This window comes from Saccopteryx leptura, chromosome 3 (assembly GCF_036850995.1).
Source record: "Saccopteryx leptura isolate mSacLep1 chromosome 3, mSacLep1_pri_phased_curated, whole genome shotgun sequence".
Classification (NCBI taxonomy): Eukaryota; Metazoa; Chordata; class Mammalia; order Chiroptera; family Emballonuridae; genus Saccopteryx; species Saccopteryx leptura.
Genome location: NC_089505.1, coordinates 256,003,112 through 256,018,654, shown reverse-complemented (window position 1 = coordinate 256,018,654; position 15,543 = coordinate 256,003,112). Strand labels below are relative to the sequence as shown.

At 40.1% G+C, this 15,543-nt stretch overlaps 1 protein-coding gene across 3 annotated transcripts in view; it reads left to right on the top strand.

Annotated features, from left to right (window-relative positions):
- COMMD1 (copper metabolism domain containing 1) overlaps positions 1–15,543 on the top strand; it is a 143,795-nt gene that overhangs the window by 105,189 nt on the left and 23,063 nt on the right. Inside the window, exon 3 of one of the 3 annotated variants that reach the window (XM_066378204.1) lies at positions 5,877–6,893. The exons of the other annotated variants lie outside the window; for them this stretch is intronic. Within the exon in view, the coding sequence (XP_066234301.1) occupies positions 5,877–5,888 (12 nt within the window). The 3' untranslated portion in view covers positions 5,889–6,893. Of the gene's footprint in view, positions 1–5,876; positions 6,894–15,543 lie in introns of those variants that run through there. 3 annotated transcript variants of the gene reach the window in all.

Here is a 15,543-nt window from a genome sequence, read left to right as displayed (position 1 = left end):
TAAAAAAATATCTAAGAGTCTGCAGAAAACAGTGAGCACTGTATTATTTATTGCCCAAATGTCCTTATGTGAATAACCTTTTGTTCTTAAAGGTTCTCCAGGACTAGACAGTATATCTAGCATTCAGAACTAATTTAGGCCTGACCTGTGGTGGCACAGTGGATGGAGTGTTGACCTGGAATGCTGAGGTCACTGGTTCAAAACGCTTGGCTTGCCCGGTCAAGGCACATATGAGAAGTAATCAATGAACAACTAAAGTAAAACAACTACAATATTGCTCCTTCTCTCTCTCCCTCTCTAAAATCAGTAAAATCTTAAAAAAAAAAAAACTAATTTGGAGTGCAGGCTATTAATCTTGTTAAATTTTGTAGAGACATTTCTATTCATTAATGTCTGTTATTCTTCAAAAATATGTATTTCTTGCCTTGGCTGGTTGGCTCAGTGGTAGAGCATTGGCCTGGCGTGCAGGAGTCCTGGGTTCGATTCCCGGCCAGGGCACACAGGAGAAGCGCCCATCTGCTTCTCCACCCCTACCCCTCTCCTTCCTCTCTTTCTCTCTCTTCCCCTCCCGCAGCCGCAGCCGAGGCTCCATTGGAGCAAAGATGGCCCGGGTGCTGAGGATGGCTCTGTGACCTCTGCCTCAGGCACTAGGATGGCTCTAGATGCAACAGAGTGACGCCCCAGAGGGGCAGAGCATCGCCCCCTGGTGGGGATGCCAGGTGGATCCCGGTCGGGTGCATGCGGGAGTCTGTCTGACTGCCTCCCTGTTTCCAGCTTCGGAAAAATGCAAAAAAAAAAAAAAAAAAAAATGTGGCCTGACCTGTGGTGGTGCAGTGGATAAAGCGTTGACCTCGAAATGCTGAGGTCACCGGTTCGAAACCCTGAACTTGCCTGGTCAAGGCACATATGGGAGTTGATGCTTCCAGCTCCTCCCCCCTGTCTCTCTCTCTCTTTCTCCCTCTCTCTCTCCTCTCTAAAATGAATAAATAAATAAAAAAAAATTTTTTTAATGTATTTCTGTCTCTTATTTCCTGTTTCAGTTAATGGCATCTTATGACAGGCTGAAAATATCAGTACCTTTATTACTTTTCTCTCCCTCACCTCTAATCCATTTGATTACCTACTCCCATATGTCTGTAGTATTTAATACGCCATTTATTCAGTCAGTCATTCCCATGGCCACTGCACTAAATCAGATCTTCTTTTTGGGGGCTCTAATCTTTACCTTTCTAGCCTTTCACACTGTTTCTTGAAATACATACCTGACTACTGAACTCCTCTCAAATGGCTTCCATTACCTGAAGTCCTAATAATGCCTTATTATGAGACTAATAGAAAGCCCAGCAGTCATACGAAATGACCGCTGTTCTAGATATTATAAATTGTAATTAAAATGATTTGTGCAAAGGTGTCTGCTAATTCAAACTGAATTACCCAGGGCAGGCGGCGAGGACGCCCCTTTGCTTACTGCCCTACAGGATTTCCCCCTTCTACTTGCTTAATTGCTTAAAGTAGAGTGCAATGAAGGAAACCACTGGTGGTACATTTCTTAAGAGCCACCGCTAGCTCAATAAATAAAGGTGATTTAAATAATAAAATGTTAATTCACATGTCAAAGATCTCTTTGTACACAACATTTCTTATGTAGATCTTTCCATCATTTTTAAGCTCACCTTGCAGAGGACCATCAATTATTTTTAATTTTACGTCTGTTCTTTCATGAACTCTTGAACAGGCAACATAAAGTTGACCATGTCCAAATGCAGGCTCAGGTAAAAAAAATGCCAACACGCTTAAGTGTTTGGCCCTAAGACTTATTGATGGTCATAGCAAAGGCAAGTTTTACAGGAAATTGTCTACGTCTCAATTGAAACGGCAACCCTGTTTGAGATGTAGCCAAATCAATTCTTGAAATGACATGTATTTCACCTTTAGAGGAGCCAAAGACTTAGCTATTATGACATTATTTTTCAATTGGAGAACCTCTAGTCTTGTACCATTGCAAAGATCCCTTCTGGTGTTAAGATTTCTTAACAGCATAATAATTGCTCCAATCTTTAACCTCAGTTTGTGAGGTGGCATGCCAGAAGGCGGGACTATTTGAATGCTGTGGCAACTTCACCCCATTGGCTAGTACAGTTACGCAAGCAACCAATAAGCTATTGGTGACAGACACTTAAGCCGCATATAATAAAGATATCGCATCCTGACTCTAATTCCATTAGACTAGATTTTTTTTTTAATATTTTATTTATTGATTTTTTAGAGAGAGAGGAGTGAGAGAGAGAGAGAGACAGAGAGAGAGAGAAGGGGGAGGAGCAGGAAGCATCAACTCCCATATGTGCCTTGACCAGGCAAGCCCAAGGTTTTGAACCGGCCACCTCAGTGTTCCAGGTCGACGCTTTATCCCACTGCGCCACCACAGGTCAGGCCTAGATTTTTAAACTTTATACAAACTCTGCACTATTTTTGTACTCTTGCTATTCCCTCTACTCTGAAATTTCTCTTCTTCTGTTTCTTTCTATAAAAATCCTAGTTCAAATGCATTTCCTTCATGAACCTCTTTAATTTTCCCCATCACAAAAAATATCTAAATACCAGGACTAAGCCTTTTCAGTGATACCTTTAGACATTTTATTTTGAATTGTAGCTTATTGTGTATACACATCTCTTCTGTGCTACCATGAGCCTGTTGTGGACGGAGGCTCTATGTAGAATAACCATACCTTAATAACTTTGCATGTAGTAGTCTTTGCTTTGCCTTTTCACTTGAATTCTACAATTTATTAAGCAGATCAATTGAGCAATTTTAAGACTTGATTCATCTTTATACTACCCCTAAAAATTACTAGAAAGGATAATTTTGTTTCATAGATGGTAACAGCTCAGGAAAAACTTGCTGTCTATGTACATGTTTCCTAAAATCAAACTGTAGATAGAAACAGAATCTTTTATTGTTCATAGTAAACCATTCTTAAATAATTAAAATTTTCAACTTGTATATATTCTACCTATATTATTTTTTATGAAATTGTTGTAGGACATTAATACCATCTTACAGGATTCAAAACATCTTAGTTTGTTCCTCCTTATATTCTTCCTATCAGCCACTTATTCATCAGATGGTAGTATCTGCTGTGTTGCCAGGTACAATTTTAGGAACTAGGAACACAACTGAAAACAAACATAATCTGTGTTCTAGGTTCAGAAAATAGTCATGTAAAAAAGGCATATATATACAATATAGAAGTAGATTAAGAGTTGTACAAAATGCTAAGAAAACAAAATCAATTACTAGATGATTGTTAGAATCTGGACTAAATCTGGACTAAAACATGAAGATTTAAAATCTTCATGTTTTAATTTTTTTTAAATCCTTGCTTGTCCATCACCTTCCTTACCTATGCTAATTTTGTTTAGGGGTTATATTTTGAGTTTCAGATTATATAGTGACTTATAAGTATTAAATCTAAATAGAACTTATTAAAGTTAAATATAGTTTTTTTTTCTTTTCTTTTTTTTTTTTAACAGAGGCAGAGATAGACAGGGACAGACAGACAGGAACGGAGAGAGATGAGAAGCATCAATCATCAGTTTCTCGTTGTGCGTTGCGACTTCTTAGTTGTTCATTGATTGCTTTCTCACATGTGCCTTGACCGCGGGCCTTCAGCAGACTGAGTAACCCCTTGCTGGAGCCAGCGACCTTGGGTCCAAGCTGGTGAGCTCTTTGCTCAAGCCAGATGAGCCCGCGCTCAAGCTGGCGACCTCGGGGTCTCGAACCTGGGTCCTTCCGCATCCCAGTCCGACGCTCTATCCACTGTGCCACCACCTGGTCAGGCAAGTTAAATATAGTTTTTGAACTAAATGTTATTTATACTAAATAATATATGTTCTTAGAAAAATTATGTGAATATCAAATATTTTAGTATATGTGCTGCTTAAACGAGCATGAATATCAAATATTTTCACTTTTAATAAATTTTCAGGATTAGGGAATTATATTTTAAAAAACCAATGAAAAACTTTAGAAAATGAACAGTTATTTTTCACTTGTGGGAAACTAAGTCTTTGTATTAGTTTGCTTAAATCAAGTGCACACATGTGCACATATACACCATTTTTAGTTGAGTGAATAATTTATCTCCATTGGGTACCAGTTGATCTTACGTGTTTATCTTAAATGGCCATCACATCTATTTGGCTTTAAAAGTCCTCTATGCTCTACCTAGAGTAGCTTATTTTCTGCTCTTCTTGAACTATAGTAGGAGGACATTTAGATATCCACTAGACATGAAAATATGCTCAACAGCCATAATCATCAGAGAAATGCAAATTCAAACCACAGTGAGGTATCATTGCACACCTTTCAGAATGGCTGTTATCAATAAATCAACAAACAATAAGTGTTGATTAGAATGTGGAGAAAACGGAACCCTCGTACATTGTTGGTGATTGTAAATTGGTTTGGCCACTATGAAAAATAGTATAGCGATTATTTTAAAATATGGAAAATGAAACTACCATATGACCTAGCAGTTCCACTCTGGATATTTATCTGAAGTTCCAAAAACACTAATTTGAAAAGATATATGTACCTCTATGTTCACTGCAGCATTGTTTACAATACCAAGGTATGGAAGCAACTTAAGTGCTCCTCAATAGATGCATATATAAAGAAGATGTGCTATATACAATGGAGTAGTACTCGGCCATAAAAGAATGAAATCTTGCCATTTGCAACGTGGATAGACCTAGAAGGGTATTATGCTAAGTGCAATAAGTCAGATAGAAAAAGACAAATGCCATATATCACTTACATGTGGAATCTAAAAAACAAATAAATAAGCAAAACAGAAAATAGGGAATAAAATAAAATAAAAAATAGGGACTGTAGTCAATAACATTATAATAACTATTTATGGTGTCAAATGGGTACTAGACATCAGAATTATTGCTTCATAAGGTACATAAATATCTAGTCACTGTGTTGTACACCTGAAACTAATATATTAATAACATTGTATTTCAACTGTAAATGAAAAATAAAAATTTTAAAAAGTCTGTCATTGTCTACCCTACCATGCCAATTGATCTAAGAAAAGCTATTTTTCCCTACTGGTTCCAGCTAATTAGATCAGCGGGAACCCTGACAAGGCCAGCCCATCAATAGGCTAAATAATTATTTGTGACATGGTGTGACACTCATAGCTAAGGCAGAGATCGTGATTTGGGGGTAAGATAGAGTCTTCTCAGGACTTTCAATTTTTTAATGTAGGGAAGCTGCCAAATGGTGATGAGCACTGCAGCTGAGAGGTCACATGGAGCTTGTGGTAGGGTAGTGATTATTAGCCATCTGTTTATTGCAGAAGTGTTCTGGAAAGAAGATTAACAGAACCGAAAAGCAGAAGTAGAGACACTGTATGTGGGGTGTTATGCATAAGATCATTGTGCATATGTAAGAGAAAGATATATGCCTGAAAGAGTAACAACAGTTGCTGATGGTTTCCTAGGCCTTGAGAGGCACAGGCTGGCCTCACTGTCCCACAGACCTACCAGGCCCATCCCCATCTCCATGCATCTGCTTAAATTGGTTTCCCTGCCTTTGGCCCCTCTCTCCTCTTCAAGCCATCTTGAATATCACCACCAAGCTAGTGTTGCTTAAAAGCTGCTCTGATCTGGCCAAAAATCTTTAATGATTCCCTCATTGCTTTTGTAATAAAGTTTAACTTTCTTAGAAATATGTACATGGCCTTTTCCAGCTCTGCCTCTGGGATAATTTTTCTAAAAGAGCAGAGTTCATTTAATTTGGTGTTTTAGTATCATCACAGGTTATGATGGTAGTCACTAGCTCTATTCTCTTGGTTGTTTGTTTTCAGGAATTTTACTGAGAATATCAACTGGACTGGAAGCCCCAGAATCTTGCTGCAGAATAAAACAAATGGCTCTGTGGCTTGTCTATACCTGATGTGGATGGTGGTGTGTCCTGGGGCTTGTGCCCCTGGAGGAAGACTTTTAGGAGGCCAGCCTTCCGCCACCAGCTTCTTGCTAGCTGACAGACAGTCTGATGAGAGCTCTGATGATAAAGCTGGCAGTGTGCCAGACTGTCCTGTAGCCTTTTCTGGGCTTTAAATTCTAAATGTTCTTATTGATCAGAAAGAAATAGCCCTCTGTAGATAATTTAATTTATGTTTTCAAAGCTTTGACCACCAGCAACAATGGAATTGCCTTATAATATGGTTGCTCAAACTGGCATTCATTTGGGAATTTTTCAGAACTTTTAAGTTTCATAAGCCCACATTCAGCCTTACCCTATATTTTAGGGGGGGGGGGGAGATGGGAAGAACAGCAACATATAACTCCTGGCAGGATTTGAAATACAATGCTCTCCCTTCTCATGGCTTTCTATTGTCTATAGATTATCTTTTAAAGATTATCTATAAAAATCTTAACTTCTTACTCTAGAATTTAGTGTCTTTCACACTTTTCCCCCATCTGTGTCCCATTCCTTCACTAAAGGAATTCTCTTTTTCATTCAAACTGGTCTGTTCATTCTTCTCCCTCTCCATAACATACCAAGCGTACTTTACCTTAATGCCATTGCACACGTTTGCCTAACCTGAAATGTCCTCTCCTATCTCTAGCTGCAAGGCCCAGCTTACTTCTCAAATCAGAATAATGATAAATTACATATTAGCCTAATTTGATGCCTGATTCACTAACAGTATTTTATGATCCTCACATTGAGAACTCACTGTCCCAAATCAAATGTTGGTTGCTTTTCTGACACCTACTTTCCCCTTTAGAGTTGACAGGAGTGGTCAGCCCTATAAAAAAAAGTATGGACATTGACCCAGAGCTGTTTGGAGTTGAAATAATTATGTTTATGTAGTAAAAGTCTGAATCAGTTGGCAAATAAATTTATCTTTGTATACCTTTTCTCTCAGTGCTGCTGTTACTTTAATCCTCTGTAGCCATCAATACTTTCAAGTCCTTTTAGTTCAGAGGTGCCATGTGTAAAGGTTTGTCTATGCCATGAAGTGGGAAAGGTCATGAAGCATTGCTTTATTAGATTGTAGTTAGAATCTGAGATTCTGGACTTCAATAAGAACTCTTGAACATGCTAAGAGTTCTGTGATAATGTAGGTGAGGGAAACACACAGACATGTTTGAACCAGTGCAAGCGCGCTATTTCCAAGAACAGAAAGCACAAAAATTCAGATGCTAAAAGGCCAACTTTCTAGTCCTGAGACTGCCAGTTTCTTTATGGTTGAACCTAGCCTTTTCTGATTCCTAATATTTGAATGTATTGGGTGGTCTTGTTGAATAAAGAGCTGTGTTTAAAGGGGAAAGAGGGAAAATAGTGTGCTTGATCCTTGCAAGGGAGAAAAATGATTGAAAGAGCACAAAGCTCTCAAGATGTAACACGATAAAAACATTCAAAGGAATCGATTTACTGTTTAAACTTGTCTTAGTCTGAATCAATTGGTGCTGTTTCCCAACATGAGAACCTTCTTGTTTCCTGGGGCCAATGTCAAGCCCCAGGAGTCTTTCACATGACTATTTATTTGTCACTATTAAGAGCCAAGTGCCTGTTTTGAAGAAAACAGAACTGGTAGTTAAATGTTTAGCTGAACTCTTTATAAAGTGTCAGGGGACAGGATATGTGTGACAGTAGGAAGAAAGGCTAACATTTATTGAGTCTGTTTCACACTAGACATAATGTGAGGTGTTTGCACATGTGCTATCTTATTTAGTCTTTATACAAGTCCTATGAGATAGATATTATTTTCCTGTTTTCTAGATTTGGAAACCAAGATCATTAAATGACTTTCCCAAGGTGGCACAGCTAACAATAGTGGAGCCAGATCTAAATTCAAATTGTCTGACTCTGAAACCAGTGATTTTCTTTTTTTTTTTTCTTTTTTTAAAGCTGGTGGGCCATCATTTTTTTTTTTAATTTTTATTTATTTTTTTATTTTTTTACAGAGACAGAGAGAGGGATAGACAGGGACAGTCAGACAGGAACAGAGAGATGAGAAGCATCAATTACTAGTTTTTTGTTGCGCCTTGCGACACCTTAGTTGTTCATTGATTGCTTTCTCATATGTGCCTTGACCGCGGGCTTTCAGCAAACTGAGTAACTCCTTGCTCGAGCCATCAACCTTGGGTCCAAGCTGGTGACCTCGGGGTCTCGAACCTGGGTCCTTCCGCATCCCAGTTTGACGCTCTATCCACTGCGCCACCACCTGGTCAGGCACCAGTGATTTTCTTACCCTCATCATACTGCTTTGGGTTTCATGGGTAATGATGGATGGGGCTCACTTCCTGGTTGTCCTAAAAAGGGAGACACTGAGTATAAAATGGCAGAATTTACATACTTCTTTCTAATGCTCACCTTTAAAATATTTTAAATATAGTGAACTTTACATTTTTAAGCATAACATTGAGATTTTACAAGTGTTGTAGTGGAGTGAACTGAGAAGTATTTTTCTCCCCAAACGAAAGATGTTTGTAAAAGTGTATACAATAGTCTTCTCTTATCCACAGTATTGCTTTCTGCAGTTTCAGTTACCTGAGGTCAACTGCAGTGCTCATATATTAAATTTCACCAACTATCAACATCGTCTGCTTCTGATATCCAACCATTTAACACTGTCATGTGGCTCTAGCCAGTGAGCTCAGTGATAGAGCATCAGCCCAGTATGTGGAAATCCTGGGTTCGATTTCTGGTCAGGGCACACAGAAGAAGTGACATCTGATTCTCCACTCCTGCCCCCCCTTTTCTTCCCCTCCCACAGCCATGGTTTGATTGGTTCCAGCGAGTTGGCCTCAGGTGCTGAGGATAGCTCCCTGGCCTCTGCCTGGGGCACTTAAAAAATGGCTCAGTTGCTGAGCAATGGAGCAAACTGCCCCAAATGGGCAGAGCGTTGCCCTGTAGGAGGTTGCAGGGGGGATCCTGGTTGCAATGCATGTGGGAGTCTGTCTTTGCTTTCCTGCCTCTCATTTAATAAAAAATATAATTAAATAAATAAATAAAAACATCATCATCCTCAGTGATCTAGGATCATCCAAAGCAGATGTCTTCTGACATATCACCAGAAAGTCATAGTAGCCTAACACTAAGCCACAATGCCTACATCATTCACCTCTCTTCATCTCGTCACGTAGGTATTGTTATCTCACCACGTAGGTATTGTTATCATCTCACATCATCAAAGGAAGAAGGGTGAGTACAGTAAGATACTTGGCACATGAGAGAGACCACATTCACATAACTTTCAGAAGGGGTTCAGGACAGGCCTCCCAAGATGTGCTGTTTCGGCATGCGGATCATTTTGAGCTGAAAGCAGTGGAGGCTCTGCAGGCCCCAGAGAAACGTTTACCTCTTCTGTAAAATACCTACATTGGGAGCCTTGCCCATAGTAAGAGTTATTACCAGAAAATACTTTTCATGGCTTAATTACAAGGCAGGGCAAACTTCTAATTACTGAACATCTGATCTTCAGATCATCCTCCAAATGACCTGCCTCCCCTCTGAAGCTCTCATGTGCCTTACCTCATCTTCAGCTCAGAATGTCATACAGACCTCATGTTCTCTCCTGAATCTCTCCTGTAGGTGGGCTCTCTGACTCTCATGTATGGGGTTCCCATATGTATGTATATATATTTAAATTTGGTTATTGTCCCTTTTTAATCGATTCTGTCTCATGTAGTAGATTTAATTGGACTTGCTGAAAGAAGCTAGCAGTGTGGAGGAAAGTGTCTTTCTCCCCCACAGTAGTACATTGTTATAGTTGTCTATATTATTATTGTTGTTGTTGTTAACCTCTTAACTGTGACTGATTTGTAAATTAAACTTTATCATAAGTATATATGTATAGGAAAAATATATATAGGGTTTGGTACTACCTGTTGGTTTTAGGTATCTACTGGGAGTTCTTGGATATATTCCCCACAGATAAGGGAGGACTATTTTATGACTTTCTGGAAATTTCCAATACAGCTATTATGTTAAAAGGAACACAGGCTGATAGTGACCTTCAGGATATAGCATCTTCATTGTCACATATTTGGACTTAACCTCCAATGGATAATTCCCATGTCTAAAACAGTTCATTTCAATCTAAGTATTTCTTAGACTCAGACTTAGGGCCTCTACCCTATAAATGATAGAATTAATGGATATTCTGTCTTAATGTTCATGTTACAGTACTTTTATTCTTCACTGATTAAAATAAAATAAAATAAAGGCTTTGCATTAGAATTTTCTTTCATACAGATGTAAACAGTTATGAGAATATTTTTTTCCATTTGCTTTGCTAGAGGCCCCTCCTCACAGTTGAAATTTGGAACACAGGAATTTTCTTGTTGTTTTATTCTCTCCCTCCCTTCTTTTTCTTTTTCTTCTTTTTCTTTACTGCAAGGGGTCATTTGAAGGTCTAATTAACAGAGGGGTAAAACAGAAAAATGATGCAATATTTAAGTTAATAACATAGAAAACCCAGATTAAATTAGACTCCAAATCTCAAAAATGGGTTTGTACTTCTGTACTTAGAAGAATTGGTGCAGCTACTGTAATCCTCTTTTTGTTTTGCTTTAATCTCTGACATAAAGGATTGGTTTAACAAAGGAAATCATTTTATTGGTGTTTTCTAAGAGAATGTATGGATTGTTAAACAAATTAGCTGAGTAAATGGGAAGCTCTAATTGGTTTTAATTAAGTGATTCATGAATCCAGCAGCGTCCTATCAAGCAACTAGAAGGGCTCTCTGAGGGTTGTACAAAACAAAAAAATTTTATGGCAAGAAGGGTGGAACTAGGAAGCTACTGACAAAAGAAAAGAAAAGATTATTTTCTGGCAGACATCTTTTCTTGGGGGAAACAGATTGGGAGGGTTTTTATTACGTAGATTGCTTCTTCTTTCTATGGGATGTGGAGAGGGCTGATGTGACAGATTACTTTACTGATGCTTGACCCAAAAATTCTATACTGGTTGACTAAGATTATGTTTCTGGGAGAGGTTGAAGCTGCAATTAAATCAGGTATTAAATTGTGGGCTTTTAGCAGGAGTGACACGATTTTGGGCCTGTGGTTTTCTTCAACAAGAGGATACTATTGTACTAAAACAATAGATTGGCAATGCTCTGTGTGCCAGCTCCCTTACCTCTTGCTACTGGCAAGGGAATTACGGAAATGAAATATGTGAATGGCATTTTGACTGTGGACTTCCTGATTTTTCAGGGTTATTGAATATTTTATCTCTCAATTTGACTGTAAAAATCGCTTGATTTATGTATTCTCTTCTTTTTTAGGATTGTCAGTGATGGATTGACAGGAAGGACAGAGCTTGCACTTGAGACCTTGCCCCTGCTTTTTTTTTTATGACAGGGAGAGGGACAGATAGGGACAGACAGGCAGGAAGGGAGAGAGTTGAGAAGCATCAGTTCTTCATTGCAGCTCCTTAGTCTCTTTAGTTGTCCATTGATTGCTTTCTCATTTGTGCCTTGATGGGGGGGGGGGGGCGCTACAGCAGAGCGACTGACCCCTTGCTCAAGCCAGCAACCATGGGGTCATGTCTGCGATCCCATGCTCAAGCCAGCAACCCCACACTCAAGCTGGTGACCTCGAGGTCTCAACCTGGGTCCTCTGTGTTCCAGTCTGATGCTACATCCATGGTGCCACCGCCTGGTCAGGCTCCTGCCCCTGCTTTTAGTCAGAGTACTAATCATCAGTTCCCTAAACAGGTTCACATTCTTGGTAGCTCTAGCCTGGAGTCTTCTTTGTGTTTGGTGCCTTTGCATACTCTTCCACTCCATTGCACTGGCCAGTGTCTCTGTGGAGCTCAGCAGGAAGGAACACACTGTAGCAGCTTTGGTGTTCTTTCGCCAGACACTGCTTGTGTATTTCGTGGGTTAGTACAGGCAGCAGCAGGATATCTGGAGGCAGCCAGTAGGAGCATCCAAGAAGCGAGATGCTGCTGCCAGTTTCTGGCTGGCAATGACACTTTGGCTAGACTAGATTGCTAGAAGCAGCGTATAATGTCAGAGTGAAGTACTTCGTTTTCCCCTTGGGAAAGTAAAGAGAGATGCTAATTAACCAACCAATATTATTTTAATGTTGCAGGGTATAAAATGCTGTGATTAAATCAGAGAGGTATAAAATACAGTTTTACCTACTCCCAAAAAACTGTTAAGTTGCTTTAGGTATGTCACATTATTAAATCTTAACAGCAGCCTTACCAGTTAAATCTATTAAATCACCCATTTCACAGATTAGGAAACTAAAACCTAGCTCAAAAGTGGTGGAATTTTGTCCTGGCCGGATAGCTTGATTGGTTGGAGCATCGTCCTGAAGTGCAGAGGTTGCCAGTTCCATCCCCATTCAGGCACATACAGGAACAGATCGCTGCTCCTGTCGCTCTCTCTCTGAAACCAATAAATAAAAATAAAAACGTGGGGGAGTTTTTATTTAGATTTGAATTTAAGTTTGTATGACTTTGAAGCATGTGTTCACACATAGAATCTAATCATGAGGAAACATCCAACAAACCCAAACTGGCATTCTGTAAAGTAACTAGCTTGTGTTATTAAAAAATATCAAGCTGACCGAGAAGCTTTTGCAGATTAAAGATGACTGATGATACATGTACATGTAATCAGTGTGTGAGTGTGGATTTGATTTGGGAGCAGGAAAAAACTTTATAAAGGACATTGTTGGGGCATTTAGTACATTTGAATAGAGATTGGATTAGATGACATAACTATACTGTATAAGAAAATATCCTTGCCTTTAGGAAGTACACGGTAAAGTTTTTCAGAACAAAAGGGTATGGCATCTCCTACTTATTCTCAGGTGGTTGTGTGATAGAGAAAGAGATGACAAAGCAAATGTGGCAACATTTAAACAAATGAACAAACGATGAATCTGGAGAAAGGATAGGAGTCATATTTTTTGTAAACTTGTAATATGTAACAAAAAAATTTAAGTGCCTTATAGTCTACAAATTTGTATAAAATTCTTCAGGAACCAGCAAAGCCAACTCCCAACCGAAGCGTTGTTAAAATCCAAATCAGCCAGGAGTTAAGAACTATATTCATGCTTCCTCCATTAGCAAGGAATTTGCCAGACTACATTAGGAGAGAAACATAGATTGCAGTTTCACAGAGGAAATACATGTTACAGTGTCAAGACCTTTTTCTTATACCTCCATTAGGAAACAGATGCCACTTTTCTTCAACATAACTGTTTTTACTATTTTGGGCTCATTTCTTTTGATGCCTCTTAGGAAGTTTGTATTTCTAGTTTAAGACAGTGTACATGCCGCCTGCACTCTTTACATTGTATGTCCGGCAAATGTACTCTGAAATGTGCTATTTTGGGCATTGTCAAGAGCTCTTTATCCCTTCACTCCACCTATTCCTGGTCAGAGAATAGATGTGGGCCAAATAATGAAGGAAGTTAATGGTTTAAAATCACAATATGATGTATTTATCCTTTTTGCATCCCAAAAGTTCCTATAAATGCTGATGTGATTTTTCTCAAGTTGAATTATTTGGTGTTCTTTGGTTAGACAACAAAGTAGAATTTGGAATTCTCTCATTATAGATGGAAAGAATCCCCGGTTTAAGCAAGGTATTTTGACTCTGCTGACTGTGATTTGGGTTAATGGGAGTAAGAGTCTCATTCAGGGAGCTCCACATGTTAGTCCATAGAACAACAAAGATACACTTTGCCTCCAACTCTGCTGGTGACAGGGACAAATAGCTTTATATATAAGCGAGCCCTCCCTACTGCTCCCTCCCCACCAACCCTCAAACACACAGAAAGAGGGACTAAAGGTCCATCTTGCTTCAAAATAAGAAGTCTCTTTATGATACGCTTCTTTGCCAGGGCCACAGGCACATTTTAACTTAGCTTTGCTGTCACCCCGTTACACTTAAAATAAAGCTAGAAATCTCTCTGTGCAACCAGGATATATTTATTGCCTATCCAAATGTTTTTATAGGCCACTCAAGATTAATTTTAGGAGGCCATTTTGCAGAGGAGACCACATTGTTCCAGGGGAGAGAGGCCACGGGGAGGGAAGGAGGTAGCAAAAATGGCGGAACGCTGAAGGAGAAGCCAGTTTGCGCAGGAGAAGGAGGTGGGGAACAGAGGTGATTAAGGCTGGTGGGGCCTTCGACTCGAGGAAAACCAGTAAGATTCTCCTGGTTGTGGAGCTGGAGGAATATGTGAGTGTTTATTTTTCCCTTGTTGGCCAGTACGAGTCTAGAATAAAGGAAAATGGCCCACCAGCTTTTGGCTCCACTGTTTCTTTACGATCTGTCCGGATTAAATGCAAACCTGTGTTGGCAAGGTGGCTGTGATGGTGGCCACGGCTACTAGCATTACAGTGAGCCATTCCTTTATTCTAGCCTCGCCCCAGCCAGTGAGTAAACCACACACAGAAGGAAAACACTTCCCTTTCACTCAGAACTCACAAAGCTACTGACACATCTGTTTTTTCCTAGAATCAAAGGTCTCCACCAGTTTCAGTCACCTCTGGTTCTCCTTCTGCACACCTTTTCCCTTCTCCTCTCTGCACAAACGCTTCTCCTTCAGCACCCTGCCTTCTTGGCTTTCCTCTTCCTCCTTCTCCTTCTTCCTCCTTCTAAAAAACTACCTGGGCCCACAGAGACCCCTCCTCCAGCACACATTACCATAACAATGGCCCTTCCCATGCAGGAAAGTAATTAGCAATATCACAGACACATGCCTGGCATTGCCCAGCACAGTTTTGTTTTTTTTTTTTTGTTTTTTTTCCATTTTTCTGAAGCTGGAAACGGGGAGGGACAGACAGACTCCCGCATGCGCCCGACCGGGATCCACCCGGCACGCCCACCATGGGGCGACGCTCTGCCCACCAGGGGGCGATGTTCTGCCCATCCTGGGCTCGCCATATTGCGACCAGAGCCACTCTAGCGCCTGGGGCAGAGGCCACAGAGCCATCCCCAGCGCCCGGGCCATCTTTGCTCCAATGGAGCCTTGGCTGCGGGAGGGGAAGAGAGAGACAGAGAGGAAAGTGCGGCGGAGGGGTGGAGAAGCAAATGGGCGCTTCTCCTATGTGCCCTGGCCGGGAATCGAACCCGGGTCCTCCGCCCAGCACAGTTTTTAACAATAAAAGTGAGCAAACTCAACACAAATTTTACAAACTTATTTGCCCAAAAGAGCCCAAGCCAAGAATAGGCTTCTTTGAACAACTATAGAAGTGACAGACCTTGTCAATTTGACCCAAAGCAGATCTTTTCAGTAGGGATCCCCAAACTTTTTACACAGGGGACCAGTTCACTGTCCCTCAGACCACTGGAGGGCCGGACTATAAAAAAAACTATGAAAAAATCCCTATGCACATTGCACATATCTTATTTTAAAGTAAAAAAACAAAATGGGAACAAATACAATATTTAAAATAAAGAACAAGCCTGACCAGGTGGTGGCGCAGTGGGTAGAGCATCGGACTGGGATGCAGAGGACCCAGGATCGAGACCCTGAGGTCGCCAGCTT